The sequence below is a fragment of the Xiphias gladius genome, chromosome 9 (assembly GCF_016859285.1).
Source record: "Xiphias gladius isolate SHS-SW01 ecotype Sanya breed wild chromosome 9, ASM1685928v1, whole genome shotgun sequence".
Lineage (NCBI taxonomy): Eukaryota > Metazoa > Chordata > Actinopteri > Istiophoriformes > Xiphiidae > Xiphias > Xiphias gladius.
Genome location: NC_053408.1, coordinates 16,615,294 through 16,634,858, shown reverse-complemented (window position 1 = coordinate 16,634,858; position 19,565 = coordinate 16,615,294). Strand labels below are relative to the sequence as shown.

Below are 19,565 nucleotides of genomic sequence, written 5' to 3'. Positions count from 1 at the left end.
AAAGAGCTCAATCATCGAGTGTATCTTGCTCTTTATCCCCCTTTTTTGTATTTTAACAAAATATTTATTATAACAATTTGTTTTCACTAAAAAATTTGATACTGCAAGCACATAAAATAATTAATATTAACTCAAAATAAAGAGTAGACAACAAATAAAAAATCCTCCTTATCCTTTAAGCTTTATAGAAGTCAAACAGATGTTAAAATTCTTTCTTTTGCAAATAGTTTTCCAATTTATATTCTATTAAACGCATAAACTATATGAAATCATATTGAGAAACTTAAGCTTAAAATACATTTTTTAAACAATATGAATTAGATTTAATGGATTACAAATAGTTTTACCCTTAAAGGACCTACGCGACCGCGGCATATAATAGTGTGACGTCACCACTGACCAGCACATCTTTGTCAGTGAACAAAATGGCAACCTACTGTCTGACTGTCGCCAGGCTTCAGGTAAGAGACGAAATTTGCAAATTTTATCATAGTTATAATCCAGTGAAGGATGTCACCTGCTGCCTTATATTAAATAAATGTAATGTTATGTGATTTGGACCTAACTAGAGGACTGAGAGTAGTTACTGCGGATAAAAAAGCCGTGAAGCAGTCACCGGCTGGCTGGCCAGGTCATCGTGTCCCGGCTCCACTGAGCGCATCCAGTGGGCAACTACTAGTTTGCCACCGGCTTAAAATAATCATGGTTAATGTGTCCGTGAACAAGACGTCCTTATCGATACCCTCAGCTCTTAAATGAACACGGCTAGGCTAGGTTTAGTAGTGTAATTTGGTGTTCGCTAGCAAGGTTAACCACAAGGTTAGAGCTCCCAGCTGGCACACAGGCGAGCAACGTGTAATAGAAAAAAAACAAAAATTGTTAGTTAAATTATAACAGGTAACACAACAAAAACAGTCTCAATCATTAATTTGTGGGACTGGTACAATAGAAAGTAATTGATTCAGTCATATGACACACGAGCCGTTATCATTAGAGATAACGGATTGTGTGTCATATATCCAATAACAGCAGTTTGCTGTCAAAATTTTAACAGTTGACTTCATGATAGCGGAACACCAGGTGTCTAAGCTCCTATTATATGAACCCACAGTGAGCTCTGATTGACATCTATTAGAGCTCACTATGATGTTCGTCTGGCTAAAGAAGGGAAAGAGCAGATAGCCAGAACACCCTCTTCTAATAGCGACATAATAAACTATATCTTCTCAGACCAAGCAAATCACACAAGTGGTTTACGTCACTGAACTGAATTATGGAAAGCATTAATGTCATATCCAGCTGTCACTGTTAAGGGTTGTTGAGAAACCTGAGTCACAGATTATCTGGTCATATGAGACCTTCAGCTGCTTGACATGTTGTTCTCTTGTGTGTTAACTTTGTTATATATCTGTCGGGAGACAGTCTTCTGAACAGTCTTGCTCCTTCCTGCTAATACCTTGGTTTACGATCACGCATTAGAACAAAATATTTGAGAAAGAGCCGCTGTAGCAGTTCAGTCTTCTCTTGGCAGTTACTCCTCAGCTTCAAAGGAGTGAGTTTGTGGGTAAAGTGCCCTGGTCCAGGGCACCTTAACAGTAGCTGGGTCCACTAAGTTGATGTGGCAAGCTTCTGGACACAAGCCAATGAATGTCTCTACATGTTTCACCCTTTTTTCTCCTGTTACCTCATCTATTGTGCGCACTACCCAGTGTAATTGCAATCACACCCACTGTTTGATGTAAAAATTGGGACATTTAGCCTCTCTGACATGTTTGACCATTTACATATTGCCAGAAAAGACTCCTAAATGTTTCAGGGGACAGGCGTTTGTACCAAATGAGAATGTTTTTTTGTGGTTTTACAAAAATCTTTTGAATGAGCAATAATCTGTTTGCTCAAATACATTCTGCAAATGGCGAAAACAGAGCTGAAGTTTAAACAGTGTGTGTCTGGTTTAGTCCACAGCTCTGTGATTATGCTCATGCTTGTATGTTTTTGTTGTCGTTGTTTCCAGCTGGCCCTGGGCCATGGTGCACGGCGCCTGCATGTATCAGCAGCTTACAGAGCCAAGGCCAAAGTGTGTATGAGCCGGTTTGAGCCCACTTCTTTCGTCAACTACGAGAAACTCCAATCCAACATTGACATTGTGCGAAAAAGGTCAGTGTTCTCTTGCTACTGACCTTTCAGTAGTCATTCTATGGAAGCTATGGACGTTTACCATTCCAATGTCCAAGTGGACATTTCTATAGAATACCTCAGACTCACTGTTTCCTCCTACGCTCCCTTATTTCTGTGAATGTTTGAATTCCAATGATTGTTTGTCCTTTACCACAGTTATCATAGTTCTAGTCTTTGCTCTAGAGTGTCAGCCTCGCAGTTCTCAAATTACTGTAACACCTTACTGTAAATATTGTATCTGCCTAATCCAAAAACTGTTTTTACTCCACTTTATTTCCTATCTTCATTTTTTAATGTACTTTTTATTGGATATTTTTACTTATAGTCTCATCCTCTTACCTTTCCCCCACTGAAACGTCTTCTGACATTACAGCATACTACTATCAGTAATATTTTGTATTTATGTTCCAGACTCAATCGGCCACTCACACTGTCAGAGAAGATCGTTTATGGCCACCTCGATGACCCGCACAACCAGGACATCGATCGTGGTCGCACCTACCTGCGCCTGCGTCCCGACCGCGTGGCCATGCAGGACGCCACGGCCCAGATGGCGATGCTCCAGTTCATCAGCAGTGGCCTGGCAAAAGTGGCCGTGCCCTCCACCATCCACTGTGATCACCTGATAGAGGCCCAGATCGGAGGGGCGCAGGATCTGGCCAGGGCAAAGGTGAGGGATCTTGTTTGTTTAGGTTAATTACTTGTATGTTGCAATGAATTATTCTTGTTAAAATGCTACACACAGCAACTTAAACTGAGCTATCACCATCGTTCTCATCCTAGGAAGTCAACCAAGAGGTTTACAACTTCCTGTCCAGTGCTGGTGCAAAATATGGAGTTGGCTTTTGGAAACCAGGCTCTGGAATCATCCATCAGGTGCTCTTACTCAAAGATTGAATGTGGCTTTTGGCCTGAATATGGCAATCATTAGAACTTCTGTAATAACAGTGCTATAATTATGCTAACAATCCGATTTTCATATCTAAACAGATCATCCTAGAGAACTATGCCTACCCAGGAGTGATGCTTATTGGCACCGATTCCCACACACCAAACGGTGGCGGGCTTGGTTCCATCTGCATTGGAGTTGGAGGAGCTGATGCCGTAGATGTCATGGCAGGAATTCCATGGGAGCTCAAGTGTCCAAAGGTTAGCAGAATACAGTATTTTGCACACATTGTTCTGTTTTCTTCATCTTTTTGCATCTCTTTCTCTCTCAAGCGTAGCAGTAGTTTGTTTGCTTTCTTTCCGTTTCTGAATATCTTAACCGCAGTTTACCCCTTTATCTTTTCCTCTAAGGTGATTGGAGTGAAGCTGACAGGCAGTCTCTCTGGCTGGACTTCTCCTAAGGATGTCATCTTGAAGGTGGCCGGCATCCTGACAGTGAAGGGAGGCACTGGAGCCATTGTAGAATACCATGGACCGGGAGTTGACTCCATTTCCTGCACTGGTCAGTGAAAAAAGCCTTTTCATCCTGACCTCATTACACTGTGATATCTTTTTATTTTGCTTCTTATCTGTTTGTCTCTTGTGTTTAACAGTTTCATCTCATAAATGTGTCTCTCTTTTTGTGTGCAGGAATGGCCACCATTTGCAACATGGGAGCTGAAATTGGAGCCACGACCTCAGTATTCCCCTACAACCACCGCATGAGGACCTACCTGGAGAAGACCGGACGTGGGCGTATGTTCAGGCTTCACAATTTACATATCATTGCAACTATTTTTAAAAATGTTCATAGCTCATCATTATGCACAATTAGGAAACCTTGAACATTAAATGCTAACAGTATACCCAGAAAAGGTTGCGCCCTGTTGGTGATGTCTTGGGTTTGAAAGTGACCAAGCAAAATTTTACCAAAAAAAAAAACATGACAAGATGCCTACAATAGAAAAGGAATTACAGCCAATTAAAAAGCCCTAATGCAGAAAAATGAAATGGTAGGGGAAATGAATGTGTTTGTGTGTGTAAGTGTATGTTTGTATATAGTTGCACATTTTTTCTGGAAGGGTTGCTTGTAATAAATGTAGTTTTGGTGTTGTGTTAGAATGTCTCAACACTGTCCCCGTCTTCCTGTTTCTTCTCAGAGATCGCTGCCCTGGCTGATGAATACTCAGACTTGTTGGTACCCGACGAAGGCTGCGAGTATGATCACATCATCGAGCTCAATCTGGACGAGGTCTGCCCCCTTTTTTTTTTTAAAGATTATCTTTTGGCATTTCTGCCCTTCATTTGATAGTTCAAAGTGGAGAACAACAGGAAGTGCATTGAGGGATCGTTTAAGAGCAGTTTGGGGTTTAAAGAGGTGTAACCCAGACAGAAAACCCACATTTTCCACAGAAAAATCAGAATTTGATTTTCATTAGATAATGTTTATAAAACCCAGTGAAAACCAGACTGTTAAATAAAAATTTTGTCTATTCTGAGATCAATAAAGCACCCGGAAGAATACTTTTTAAATAATTAAGCTTAATTCTGTAAAGTCAGGAAAGATATTGTGTTAAATCTATGTCTTAGTGGGAATTGTGGAAATATGACCCCTGAGTTTCTGTGTCCAATACTGGGAAACCCATGATATCTAAGAATGCTGTCAGAATGCTTCTATACATCTCTAAATACATATTACACCATTACAAATAAACGTGACTGCCATAAATACCTGCAGAGTTTATGTGTAAGAGGTTTTAGGTTAACTCTATATTACAGAGTTAAGTTTATATGGGAATGACTGTGTTCCTTTGCCATTGTGCTGTTTCTTTCTCTAGCTGAAGCCCTACATCAACGGACCATTCACCCCTGACCTGGCTCACCCAGTGTCTGAAGTAGGTGCTGTTGCTGAGAAGAACGGCTGGCCGCTGGAGGTCAGAGTTGGTAAGGACTAACCAGGGATGGATAACGCTGTACAGCTTTATTTATGCTCCTGCTATTTACATCCCACAAATTACAGAATACAGATCAAAATGACCAGGATTTTTTTTTTTTTTTAGACTTTCTGTGTTACTACTTTAATTCTCTTTTTGATTTCCTTCCCACTTTTAGGTCTGATTGGCAGTTGTACCAACTCCAGCTATGAGGACATGGGCCGCGCTGCTTCTGTGGCCAAGCAGGCTTTGGATAAAGGCCTGAAGTGCAAAGCTCAGTTCACAGTCACCCCGGGCTCAGAGCAGATTCGTGCCACCATCGAGAGAGACGGATACGTGAGTGCCAGCACACAAAAAGCAGGGAGTTGCAACTCCTTTTATGGAAATGATTTAACCCCGGGTGAAGTGACGGAGGCTTAAATGTGTTTTTTTTTTTTTTGTTTGTTTTTTTCTTCCTGTAGTCAAAGGTCCTTGGAGATGTTGGAGGTGTGGTCCTGGCAAACGCATGCGGGCCCTGCATCGGACAATGGGACAGGTAGGTGAAGCCATAACTTTGGAGGTATAGAGGCCATGATTTACAGTCATGCAAAATAGAAGTTAGACAAAGGTGTTAATATATTGTGTTTGTTTGGGTCCAGACGTGATGTGAAAAAGGGAGAGAAGAACACAATCGTCACCTCCTTCAACAGAAACTTCACTGCCAGGAATGATGCTAACCCTGCAACACATGCTTTTGTTACCTCCCCTGAGGTAAAATAATCCACACTAGTTGTTCAGCACTTCCTAGTTGTGACGCTACCAATGTAAAAACAAGCTTACATTTTGAAGCTAAATTTCAACCATTGCCTCATTTTCCTCAGATTGTCACTGCCCTGGCCATTGCTGGTACATTAAACTTCAACCCAGAGACAGACTACCTTACAGCCCCCAACGGTGAGAAGTTCAAGCTTGAGCCCCCCAATGGAGATGAACTCCCTACCAGGGACTTTGACCCAGGCCAGGACACCTACCAGCACCCACCCCCTGATGGCTACAGCCTTAAAGTCGACGTCAGTCCTAAGAGCAGCCGGCTACAGCTGCTGGAGCCGTTTGATAAATGGAGCGGAAAAGATCTGGAGGACATGCAGGTCCTCATTAAGGTCAGGTCTTTGAAATGACACGAGCCTGTTGCAGTCTTTACCTAAACGTTTTCACTGCGGCTGGGGTGAGAATGGACATGTTTCACTCTTCTTTGCACCGTCTTTGCAGGTGAAGGGCAAATGCACCACAGACCACATCAGCGCCGCCGGACCATGGCTGAAGTTCCGCGGTCACCTGGACAACATCTCCAACAACATGCTGATCGGTGCGGTCAACAGTGAGAATGATGCCATCAACAAGATCAAAAACCAACTGACAGGAGAGTATGGAGGAGTCCCTGATGTTGCCCGTCATTACAAGGTGAGAATCGCAGAGGGGAAAGGTTCGGCTCCTGGATCATTTGGCCAAAGCTGCTTTTCTTCGGCATCATGCCACTAGTATCCTCAGGTAGTCTGTCCTAGCGCACTGCTGTGGTTTTGAATTTGGATTCACAGACATAGAGTGTGCCTCCTTTTTAAACTTTTAAACTTTTAATTTGTCCTCCACTACACGTTATTCATGCTCTAAAAAGAATCCCTTTTACCTCTTTTTTTTGCTCTTGATTTTGTTGGGTTTTTTTCTTTTTTTTTTTTTTTACCCATTATAATCTTTCTTGCATTGCACTATTTCCTGTTTGAAGCTTGACAGTCACTAAACTGAATTGAACCCTGTTCAATTGAACACTCTCTCCATCCTGTTGTGCGCAGGCCAACGGTTTGTCGTGGGTTGTGGTCGGAGATGACAACTACGGTGAGGGCTCCAGCAGGGAGCATGCAGCGCTGGAGCCCAGGCATCTGGGAGGAAGAGCCATCATTGTCAAGAGCTTCGCCAGAATTCACGGTATTTGGGGCACTGGAATTTAGTTTACGAAAAAAGAACTCTTTGATGCCTCAGTAGACACGGGTGGTTTTATTTGGGGATGTCCAGTGATTTGAAATATTTTACTAGTTTTTCTTGTATTTACTGAAAGGGATGGTTGATTTTACCCACAGCGAGGACTTTGTGAAATCTTTTCACACCATTCAGTCTCTCAAATAACAAACATGTCTCCTTTCTGGACTTAGAAACTAACCTGAAGAAGCAGGGTCTGCTCCCACTGACCTTCAGCAACCCATCAGACTACGACAAGATCCGCCCTGATGACAAGATCTCCATCAAGGGGCTCAAAACCTTCACTCCAGGAAAGGTAAGAGTGCAAAGCAGATGGGAAAATGGCCTGCTTACACGTTGTTTTCTCCCTTTTTTTTTTTTTTTACAACTCCTCTCCTCCTCTCATTCTCCGCAGCCTCTGACCGCAGTGTTGAAGCACAGCGACGGCAGCGAGGACACCATGGAGCTCAACCACAGCTTCAATGAGACACAGATCGAATGGTTCCAGGCAGGCTCCGCCCTCAACAGGATGAAGCAGCTGCAGCACTAAGGAAGAGGAGTGATGAGGGAAAATATGGAAGAGGAGGATTTTCAGGGGGAAAACAGGGTGGTGACGATTGTGGGGAAGAAGGCGGATGAAGAATGTTTTCGACTGCTCCATCATCTGCATTAGTATAAAGTTTGGACTGAAATAATGTGTCGGTATACCTCGAAGAGTTAAATGTTAGTAAATTACATCAGACTAAGTGCCAAGCTGATGTGGATGATGGAGCATAGCGACTTCATTTGTCACAGCGCAGTGTACTTGAAGGTATCGTAAGCTGCTACTTTTCAAAGTCAAACGGTGATAACTGGTTGGAAATCAGTCTATTGTAAAAAAAAAGCAGAGACCCACGCACATATACTTTGACACACTAAGCTTTGATCCAGTTGGTGAATATATGCTGCTGGCTGATGTGCTACCAGTGTTTTTGCAGCTGTTCAAACGGGTCAGTACAGCGTGGAAGCCACTGGAGCTGGAGGATGGCAGTCAGTAACCCTGTTGCTTTAGGATTGTGTTGCACGCTGCGTAGCAATTATCAGCTTTAGTCAATCATCGTCATTCAACCGGTTCCTCTGTCATTTAAAGTCCATCCCCTGGGAAAGGTACACACTGCTGTTGCTTGTATCTCTGGGTCCATTTGTTGTTTAGTGAAGCCGTAGTTGCAGCGATCATATGGATCCAGAACAAAACTTGTGCACGCACACATTCATTCATCCACTCAGATACTCCCTGTTAGCCCGTCTGCTCCCTACTGGCCACAAGGAGATACTGTGGTGTCTACAAGGCACAGCAGCTAGCTCCTTTCATCTAAATGTCCACTTTGAAAGCAGCCCCTAATAACAGCAGTTTCTACAGATTGTTGAAGTGTATTCTGGGAAATGTAGGAAATCACATAAAAGCACGAGGCAGTTTGAGAGAGAGTGAATTCAACATAAAACTAAATTAAGCTAACAGAGCCGAACTCATGGGATGCATTGAACACCACGGACAACACTGAAAAATGTCCTGTATTAATGTGTTTTCTCATCCGTCATGGTACATATTGTCAGTGTTACAAAAGGTTACAGAGAAGCATTGCAGACATTTCCTAATATGCAAAGTAACTTGTGTGCTTTATTACTGTGTAAGAACACAGTAACTTACCCTCTTCTTCCCCAACACCATCCTTAACCTCCCCTCTCGATTACTCCCAACCTCTTTACAAGGTCAAACACATCCTGAGGTTTTTTCCAAATGTTTATTTATTTATACTTTTTCTCCTGCAGAAGGGTTCAGATCCTGCATGATTATCAGAAAGGTTTCTTTCTCCATGCACGGGGTAACCTTGGACGTATGTCCTCTTTCATCTTGTTTTTTTCAGTGCCCTTTTTTTCTAGGGTAACGTCAGTTTTTGCATCACCTTTACCACAACTAAAAATAATACTGCATTGAAGAAAGAAAAATAAAGGAACAACATACTGAGTTTTGCAACGGTGGGGTATAAGTGATGTTATACTGTAAATTACCACTTACTTGATTTAAGTAATGTGGCTACTCATAAGCAATCCACATTAGTGTGTCAGCTGCTTTTTGGTCCTCTGTGAATGTAGTTAACTGAAATTCACTCCAAAACCTCAGTATGGGAGATCATTTCATCAGAAACAAGATGGGTTTATTTTTTTCCTTGTGTACCTTCACTTCCCCAGTCCCTGCAAACAAAATGCATCAACAATGTAATCAAATGAAGGTTTAAACCACTCAATTCTCCTATCCCACTGTACATAAAGTGTCTGGTTCCATGTACATTTAAGTGTTTGTGTGGTTTTTTTTTTTCTCCCAGATTATCTTTTTTCTGTATTACAGAAATGCCAGTGGGTTGTAAAATAAAAATTCACAAATCTCATTTATTTACATTGGCTCCAGTGATGTGACTAAAATCTGTTTAAGGTTGAGTTACCGGTAGAGATGTACAATGATATAATGATATATCCTCTTTAATAAATGTTAGTGAATATGTATACGATATATGCAGGATAAACTGGACATATGAACAAAGCATTACAACTAAAATCTGGTCTTGATATCATGCTAAGCATGCTTCTTGCAAGATTTTGAAAGAATAGTTACATTCAAGAATAAAGTGTTTATCATCCCCACAAATTTAAAAATAACGTACGAGTCCTTGTATTGTAATTTGAGCAACAGGTTCTTGACAGCTTAGATGAGTCTGCACAGCATAGTTCACACATCCGGAGAAAAGACAAAAAGAGAATAAATAAGGTCAGCTTAGGCAGGGCACCAGCACCAGTGGAAACCCAAGCTTCCACCTGTGCTGGTGGAGACAACTGTCAAGAGTGGAGCCTGACAGGGCAGATGGTCACGGCTGAATAAATGAAGTAGTGCATCTCTGTGCAAATGCACCACACGAGTGACCCTGTCCTTGTAGAGCGAAATCAGCAGCACGGAGCAGTAGGATAACCTGACCTGGAGACCAGGCTGGAGGGCATTAAAGCTGCATATTCTGCTCCTGCTGGGCCTCATCATGGTCACCAGTGAGCATTTAAAACTATAAGTGTGTTGTCTTCCCTCCACAATGAGACACTTGTCTCCCCTTATCCAATTTGTGTGGAAAAAAAAGTCTGAAGGTCTAGACGTTGTTCTGAAATGTCACAGAAACAAGAAGCAGCTTTAAAGGCCCGGAAAGAGATTTAAATTGGGGAATTTCTGCAGTTTCCACTTACTGAAGAAAGAAGATAAATGGAGAACAGCAACATGCTGCATACAATAGTACAACACTATTAATTAATGTAAGAATTTGCATTTAGCAAACAATACAAAACAATTATATCTAATATAACACAGGCTAAATAATATGTGAAAACATTCAAAAACACCATTGCACATTGATTTCAAATAATTATGAAAAAAAAAAACCCAACTTATGTTCTTGCAGTTTTCCATAGATTTCACTGACTGAATTTGAGATCCATGGACAAAAAACAAGAAATTAAATTTTAGATTTGCTTAAAGGAATCTGGCAAATAATTTAACTGATTTAGTAGCACATCAAATCACAAACTGACAGACCAGCTACACTACTGTCGATTTTAAATGAAGTCTCCTCCACGATTCCACAAGGTTTCAGCACATCGGCACAGTTTGTTGAACGGGAGTTGCAGGTGGAATCCTAAAATGGACTTGCTGATCCTTGCTATGGATACAGTTTTTTGTGGGGAATCAAACTAAGCTTTCTTCCAATCTACGGGGGGGGGGGGGAGTTATAAAGAATTTTCCTGAAGAACTGAGTCTATTTTGATTAACGGATTCCATTTTTTATGGAAGTTGTTATTTAAACGCTGAGTCTGAAATGAAAAGACTCACCTCCCACAGATAACTCCACAAATTCCCTTTCTAATTTCTGCTGTATAAACTTAATTGATATTTCAATAATTGGACAAGTCCACCAGGAATGGCTTTAAAAAAGGAATTGACATGTGCTTCTGGGAGCCTTGGAATTATTGCTTTTCTTTGGAGATTGCCCTGATTTATCAAAAAGATTCATTGTCGAACCAGTTCGGGGGGAAAAGCGTCTTTTTGCTGATTGCAATATCTTTGATAAAATAACACTTGGATGAAATGGGATGAAATAAGGGGTCAGGTTCCCAAATGCATCTTTTAAGCCAGTTCACTTTTGAAGCTGTTATTAACTTCTTGAGACTCCAACACCTCCAGACTACCCTCAGATCGCTCATTTAAAAAAAGAAACAAAAAACAGAGGGGTACTTTGTCCCAGTCCTACATTGACAATGGAAGTGGTAATAATAATGATAATAACAATAACAAAATGGAGAAATGACCCAGGGAGGTATGGTTTGATAAGAAAAAGTCACACTGTATTTACACTGTAAAACAACACATTTCCAGCAGTTGTAACACAAGATGACTCAACTCGGACTTCTTTATTTTGAAGCACCTTCGGCTCCCACAGCCGGAACTACAGACACGACCTCTGTGTGTGTCAAGCGAATAGAAAAGGTACCCGGTCCATTCAACATCCAATTAAACCTCCCTGGGCCGATTACACCATTAGGGACGCGCTTCCATCCGTGACCAGAACAAAGAGCCGACTGTGGCGCGGTGAAGCCCGCTGTTGTTTTTAGCACAGTAACCCCCTGCACCCCCGCCCCCCCCCGCCCCATCTCTGCTGCCTCCTTTTCATTCGCTGCTTTTTTTTTTTTTTTCTTTTTTTTTTTTTCCCATTCCGCCTGTGTGCGCCGCATCCATACCAAGATCCCCGGACTTTACCCGCCGCATGTCCCCGCAGCGCCCTCGCCGGATTTTAATGACACAGTTGCCTTGATATCGCCTCAAAGCGCGCGCGGGGGCCCGCGTCGCCTCTGACTGACGGCCGATCGGCGCTCTCACGGTAAGTCGTCGTTTAATCGATCGGGTTTGGTGGGCGACCTGCAGCGTGGTTTCACGCACCCGAGCCTTTTCTTCTTCTCTCTCTCTCTATTATGCCAGCATCGCATTGTATTGGTAAAATCCCGGGGTGGTACTCTCTAACTCAGACCACGCACTGGCCATCGCAGTCGTCATCTTTTGATACGTGGCGGCGTTTTAATGGCGAGACGCGTTTTGGTGTCACATTTTTTTTTTTTTTTTTGGACCCTCGGTTGAGCATCTTGTCGCCTTCTTGGCTCAAGCTGCCACACCATGAGAATGTTCTGGAAACAACGCGCCCGAGGGGCTTTTATTTTGGAATGAATTATTTAGACTCTCCCAGCCTCCCACTCACACAAATTATACCATAAAGCAGACTAGCTGTCCCTTTGAAAGGCTAATTTAAAGTTTAAACACAGGCCGTTTGTGTGTGTGTGTGTGTGTGTGTGTGCGTGCGTGTGTGTGGAAGAGTTGACGTGTCTCCCATGCTGATGCAGAGGAGCACTGACAGCCACAGTGCCCCGGTTTCACAGGGAGGTGCTTTTGGCCTTTTGTCTGTCTTTTCTCTCGCTCTCTTCCTTCCTCCAGTCCAGTCTCAGATCAGGCTTCACCCTTTTTTCTTTTTTTTTTTTTTAATTGCAGTTCGCCCTCCTGATGAAATGTCTCATCAGCTCATCCACACAGAAGCACTGCAGACTCTTTAAATAAGCCCATTTACCGGCCTCACTCTGGGCCTAACCAAAGAGGAGCTCCACCAGTCAAGCCGCTGAATTATTCAGGCGACATACTTGTGCCTTGTCATCCATCGGTCATGGTATCAGTGCCCTCCCCTGTGCCACCATGGTGACAGATGTGTGTGCTGATCATCATTGCATCTACACTATGCAACATGATAACCAGGAGGATAAAAGCCTCCCTCATCAGCCATTTGCAGTATCTGTTCCCTAAATGAGCCTACAAATGGGAGGGATTAAAGCCACTCCTGTCGTGATGCTGGGACCTTTGAACCCTTGTACTATTTGGACGTGTGGTTGGGCCTCACAGAAGCCGACTTAAACCTCACTATGACTCTCATGTCACTTTAAAGTACGATTTGTCCTCCCACCCAACCTTTTTTTTAATCTGTTTGATGGAGAAAATCTGTTGTTTTTGAAAGAATATTGATATATTCTTATGTATTTAACAATAATAATAGTACACACATACATACACACATACTAGGTCTTTTTAAGGAGACATTGTTTCATTATCAAATATTTATCATTTGCTCTTTACATGGAAGTATATAAATGTGCTGCTTGAACATCACACTTCCATTAGTAAAACAATTCTACCTTGTAAATCTAATCATTTTATTTAAGAATTTTCAGAACTGGCTTATTAAAGCCTCCAGGCTTGGATCCTGTGGTCCAGTTCAAAAAACAGCCTCCATCTCACCCCACACACACACACACACACACACACACACACACACACACTACTATATTTAGACTGACACAGAGAGAGAGAGAGAGAGAGAGAGAAGCAGAGTGTGTGATATTGAAAGGAGCCTGTGGGATTCACTCTGACACGCACTCATCTCATCATCAGTCTATGTCAAACATTCAGCCTGCAGGCATCAATACTAACATTCACAGGGAGGCGGCTGCTGATAACCCCAATAACACATCCAGCCACGTCTATGTTGCAATGAAACCAGGTTTCAGTGTGGGGATTTAACCTCTGTAGAACGATTCCCTGTAGCTCTTCGTACTCGCAGCTAACGACACTAACATCACAAGTCCCAGTAACAACGCAGTAATTGGGTTTGTGTCAAGGCGTGGAGCCCGGGCTCGTTCGCCCTAAAACGACTGTCTGAAATGGCTCAGAGAGCCGCTCGTTGTTTGAATACAGACTATAAAGAGCAATCCTGTAATGGGTGTCAGTCTTGTGCGAGTGGGGAATTTAATATAATAAAGTGTGATGAGCCGAGGCCCGGGCCCTCCAGGGCGGGACTGTTAGTTGCATCACCTAGGGACCTTTTCAAAGCCAGCGAGATCAGAGTCTAGCACCCAGAAATCAAAATTGCTTTGTTATTCCCATTTTTGCCACAGCAGCTACCAGCTGTTGTACACCTTTTTGGTTATTCCTACAAACCAAGGAGAAATCCACTCTAAAACACTTAAACACTGGTAATATATTGGCCAGCTTGTCTGTATTTGGCCAATAATCTCTTATCCAACATTATCATAAATATGCCTGATAAAAGATTTGTGGATGATTCAGCAAAGATGTGCTACTTCAGCTTTGTGATGATGAATTTTTTTAGATAATCCCACAGACGTTTTAATGGTTTATTTATCTTAAGAAACAGGGGATTTTCCTCAACCCATAAAGGAACATTTAATCCTTGTTTATCTGAAATTTTCAACATCGCCAAATTTGGAGATCCCTTTTTTTCACTGGACTAGCTTATTTTGGAAGGAAAGTTGACAGCTAACTCAGTGTGTGTTTAAAAACCTCTCGTGATGACTGAAGGGAGCAGATTCACCCTTTTATATTTACAGAACCTTCAGTTGACACAACGGTGTGAGAGTCAGCATTTACAGGAAAAGCTTTAAGGTCCCAGCAGCTGGAAAAATTGCAACAGCAAAGAATATATGTATGACTACATTTAAAGAATAATAATTTACATATTATTTACATAGTGAGTGCAGACATTTGGAAACAGGGCAGGATGTGATGATAAGCCAGGACAGGCACTAATAAATCACTGTTTTTAGACAGCTGAGCACTCAGCCCCAGTGGAACACATCACCTGACACATAATGGGATTGCAGTATAATGGAAAATATCTGTAGCACCACTGGCCACAATGACCATGGAAATTTGGTTTTTGAATTTGGTCTGGAACACTGGTTCCTGGATATCTGTAAAAATTGTGTATCTTTTACTAATTGTTATCAGTTGCAAAAATCTACTCCAGCTGCATTTGTCATTTGGAAAATGCAACCAAAAAGTAAACTACAGCACTTCAACCCAAAATAACATTTGAATCTCACAAATCTTACACCTGAGTTTTTATATATCTTTGTCAACCTGTGAAATTTGATGAAACCTTTATTTTTCTCTCTGCCATCTTTCCCCACCTCTCTTGCTCCTTTATTTCAGGGTGTCATTGCTCCACTCCCCTCCCTCACACACACACTTGCCATGCAGGAGGTGTAACCCTCCTTCCTCTTCTTCCCTTGTGTGCCATCGGAAGAAACCCGAAACAGAAAAAGAAAAAAAAAAAAGAAAAAACACTCTACGTGTTTACAAGTCAAGATGTCAGACCCAGACCCCTCCTCGCCGGTGGACCCCCCGCTGCCACTCCCCTCCCCGCGCACCCCACTGCAGCTCTCCTTCCCCTTCCTGAGGGAGGGCAGCCGGGTCTGGGAGCGGGAGAGGAAACCGCCACAGCCTGGAGAGCTGCCCAGCCCACTGCCCACCAAACGCACCAGGACATACTCAGCGTGAGTAGGAGCATACAGGCTGGGGGGCTCACAGTTTTCTCATCAGTGGTACCTTCTTTCTACTAATAATATAAAAATAATGTCGTCCAGAGTAATTGCGGTAATGATTTATGATGCACTGTCCCGTTCTCTCTCTCTGTACCTCTCTCTTTTGTCTATGTCTCTCTTTCTCTGCAGGACAGTGCGAGCCAAATCAGGTCCAGTATTTAAAGGGGTGTGTAAAAACTTCTCCAGGTCTCAGGGTCATGGATTCATTCGTCCTTCTCACGGAGGCGAGGACATCTTTGTCCACATCTCTGAGTGAGTGACCTCACTGAGCAGTCATTAAATTGATTTTATACTGTTCAGGTTTTTCTGACGTCAAAGGGTTTTGTGGAAGTTGACCTTTTTAGTACAGGCAACTGTTTGAACCATGCAGAATGCAGGAATTGCACTTTTACCTGATAGAACAGTGTATTTAACACAGTGCGACCATCACTTCTAGGGATGTGAGAACTGACAGTACCTTTATCAACATCAGAACTCCCATCAGAACCACTTTATATACAGTATCATTTGCTAATTTTCATGAACTTGGCTTATAAAACAAAACAGATTGTTACTAGAAAAATTGGATTTTCCAGCTACATTTTAAAAGAAATTAGTAATGACTGAGTTAAAATGTACAGTGGTATTTTTCCTCTGTAGACTCTTGGATATTTTAGCCCTTAAATTAAAGGGACACTCCACTAATTTTACACATTAAGATGAGTTTACTACTTATGGGGAGTACTACTTCGTCTGTGAACAACTGTATTGTTCTGTGGATCTGAAGAAAGTTTTCTAAAGTCTGAAAGACTGGAGACTACACATTTATAAAAGACAACCTGGCGTTACAAACTTGACAGTCTTGAGTTTGAAAGATATGGGCTGTTACCAGTCATGGAGGGTCTAATGAAAAAAATGCAATCAAGTTGCATTATGGGGAGTGTAGGATCGGTGTTTTATGAAGCTTGACTCATACTACAGACGTAAAGTCGGGATATATCTGCTGCATCGATTTTGATTATCGATTTTCACATCTGTCTCTAACAACTTAATGGATGTGCAGAACTAAATTGCTGGAGGAGCAGTTTGGGAGCTGTATGGAAATGGAGGTTAACGATGGAAAAAGGCTGAAGAAATCTCATTATTTTGTTTGTTTGTAATTGCATCTTGGCCATTAAATCCGTTCTCATTACCTGGAAGGTTACTCAGTTTCACCAGGCCACAGTTTGTCCTACTCATCGGAGTAGAAAAATACAGTTCATTTCAATGTTGACAACGACGGTGCCAAATCACACTTTCAGTTTAAAACCAGTCATCGCCCATGAATTAAATACTATTAAATACGAGTTTGCAGTTTTGTTTCTGCTTCTTTGACAGCATTGAGGGAGAGTACGTGCCTATGGAAGGGGACGAGGTCACGTACAAGGTGTGCCCCATCCCTCCCAAGAACCAGAAGATCCAGGCTGTCGACGTGATGATCACCCACCTGAATCCGGGCACCAAGCACGAGACCTGGTCAGGTCAGATCATCAGCTCCTAGACCAGTGCTTCAGGCCGCAGGGGTGGAAAAGGCCTTGGAAAGGAGCCGGAGGGATATGGATTTAATTAATGTTTTCGTGCTGTGAGGTTTGGGACCAGGTCTGAGGAAGAGGGATTAGAGCTTGGCGTATGTTGAGGGTCGGCCTGAGGTGGCTTGGTTATGGGAGGGTGTTGGTGAACGTTTGAGCATAAAGGCTAGGGTCAGAAATTAAGCTCTGAGTGTATATGTTTGAATGCTTTCCTTTGAAGGTCACGGTTTCATCGTTTGGGTTGAATGTTTTAGTTGAGGTTTTAAAAGTTAGGGTTGGAAAGTCAGGGTCCAGGGCTCGGTCCTAGCATTTTTACTTTGACCTAGGGAACATATTTTAGCTGGGAAATCAGTGGTTGTTTGAAAAGTGGTGTCTTTGAAGAGTTGAGCTGCCGAGGATGGGTTAGAGGCCAAAATGCATTTTGAGTAAATTTGAAACAATGTAGCCATATATGTAGACACGGCTCCATGAACACGCTACTGAAGGGTTTCCTTTCTAAAGGGACCAGCGCAGTGGAGGTCTGAATTTTGCTCCCACTTTAATTTTTTCATTGTCCTCTCAACTGATATAAATTGCGGGGGCCGCCACTGCCAAAAGTCTTGTGTCTAACACCTGTGAGTCTTTGTTTACAACAACAGAGGGAGACTTTGATAGTTTTCACCAGTACAACAAGGATTAAAAGGGAAAAGAAAACTTTTGTAATAGCCTTCTCTGTTGTTTAGCCTCAGGCTCGGCTTATCGTGAAAGGAACAGCCCGTTAGATCTGCCTTCCTCTCACTGCCTTCAGAAAATCAAAGCATTTTCAAGGTTGTTTGACGTGCCACAAACACTACCAAATGAGTATACCTACAGAAGTAAGTAAGTCTGACACACATTCAATTCACTCTTAATGTGTTTCGGCCTCAAGAGCTATGATACACTCCACGTGTAAGGAATTATTTTCCTTCTTAATATTGTAGCACTACTGTATTTTGCCTACTTGGCAAGTGTAGAAAACCAGTATTATTGTAGCCAACTCCTATGACGGTCATACGTTTCCGTGGTAGAGACAGTAGAAGGATGTTGTGTGGGCCTGCCACTGGAAAACTAGGCCAGAGGGTTTGGGGTGGGGGAAGGAAACTGGAGAGGGGAAGAGTATTGGGGAACGGGCAGAGGATGGAGTGATTATCTGTAAATGGACTTGAGCACAGATGCAGCTAGATTTGAAATGGTATAAAGTATGTCTAAAGAGGAAGACCAAATGAAAGTCAGCAGTTCTCATCCTATGGATTGTCAGGTTAACTTAAAGGAGCTAAAGGAATAGTTGGACATTGTAGGACATATGCTTACTTGCTTTTTTGGCAAGTGTTAGACGAGAAGATCGATCTTCTTGTCGGGATGTTGGCAAGAAAGTGAATGAAAGCATAGTTCCCAAAATGTCGTATTATTCCTCAGAATTACTTGTAATCAAGAAGGATAAGGTTTGGATGGCCAGATTTGATCGCGGTGATTAATGACTTCCTGTTGTGAAATACAGTATTTGCCTTCTTCAGGCTTTCCTTTTTTCTTCAGAATAAAGTCATACAGGAAAACAAGTATCAAGATATCAAATTAGAAAGAGGAGGGTCAAGCTGAGGAGGATGAACTGCTGACTTTTAGGTTGAAGGCTCAGCAAGTCTAATACATCACGGCAAACGACGGTGACAAAATTAAAAAAAACAAACAAAACAAAAAAACAGCAGCAAAAGCTTCCTGATGTAAGTTTTAAAAACTATTTATTTATTGACTTATTTATTTTCATTTGTAACTATGAGAACATCAGGTGTTTGGTAATTAAAAGCTGCATTTATACTGTAAGTATTTGTGCAAATCTAAGCCTGTTTGAATACACTGCACACCTCACTCTAATGATGCTACCCTGTAAAAATCCCTTTGCTACTGTCACGTCAACGAAAGGGCAAAAAAAAGAGAAAAGAAACCTTCAACCTTTCCAAAAATACGTTTCTAATTTCTACATAATCCTTGTCTAATTTTTAATAACTGTGTGATGTTCAAAACCACAAGCAGTCTTGTGGTTTTGGAAATCGGCATGTTGTGTACTGTTTGTCGTAATTTTTTTTACGTAGAATACGTCGATTTGGTTTCGTCATGCAGTAACCGCGTCGGAGCCTTCAGAGAGGCATCATCAGGTCTCCGATGCATCTTTGATTTGAGTGGGGCTTAACATCATAGTTACACACTGTATCTGTCTGGTTTCATTAATGTGAGAGAAACAAGTTTGATTATGTTCGCAAGCACTTTTATTTTAGTCAAATTACTGTGATAGTCTTTAGTCATTAAGATAAGATTTGAATAAAACCTACTACTGCATTCACAGACCTGTGTGGAAATGTGTTTATTATTTGGATAATGTAGTGCAAGGATTGTTTTGTGCTCTTTTTGAGTTTAGAATTTCCCTCAGTCTCTCTTGTCTTCACTGGTGTCAGTACAAAGTGGAACAACT

General features: G+C 42.0%; 2 protein-coding genes across 2 annotated transcripts; both read left to right on the top strand.

Moving 5' to 3' along the window:
• Nucleotides 1-387: 387 nt before the first annotated feature.
• Nucleotides 388-9,499, top strand: aco2 (aconitase 2, mitochondrial). Its single transcript, XM_040135218.1, has 17 exons — nt 388-461; nt 2,015-2,157; nt 2,590-2,848; nt 2,962-3,054; nt 3,169-3,327; nt 3,478-3,628; nt 3,757-3,861; nt 4,266-4,357; nt 4,944-5,049; nt 5,218-5,375; nt 5,501-5,574; nt 5,678-5,789; nt 5,900-6,178; nt 6,288-6,479; nt 6,866-6,998; nt 7,223-7,344; nt 7,444-9,499. The coding sequence occupies exons 1-17, from the start codon at nt 426-428 to the stop codon at nt 7,576-7,578; spliced, it is 2,349 nt and encodes a 782-aa protein (XP_039991152.1). The 5' UTR covers nt 388-425; the 3' UTR covers nt 7,579-9,499.
• A 2,408-nt stretch (nt 9,500-11,907) lies between these two features.
• csdc2a (cold shock domain containing C2, RNA binding a) lies at nt 11,908-19,419 on the top strand. The gene is made up of 4 exons (XM_040134460.1): nt 11,908-11,977; nt 15,145-15,488; nt 15,666-15,788; nt 16,893-19,419. The coding sequence occupies exons 2-4, from the start codon at nt 15,301-15,303 to the stop codon at nt 17,053-17,055; spliced, it is 474 nt and encodes a 157-aa protein (XP_039990394.1). The 5' UTR covers nt 11,908-11,977; nt 15,145-15,300; the 3' UTR covers nt 17,056-19,419.
• The last annotated feature ends 146 nt before the right edge of the window (nt 19,420-19,565 follow it).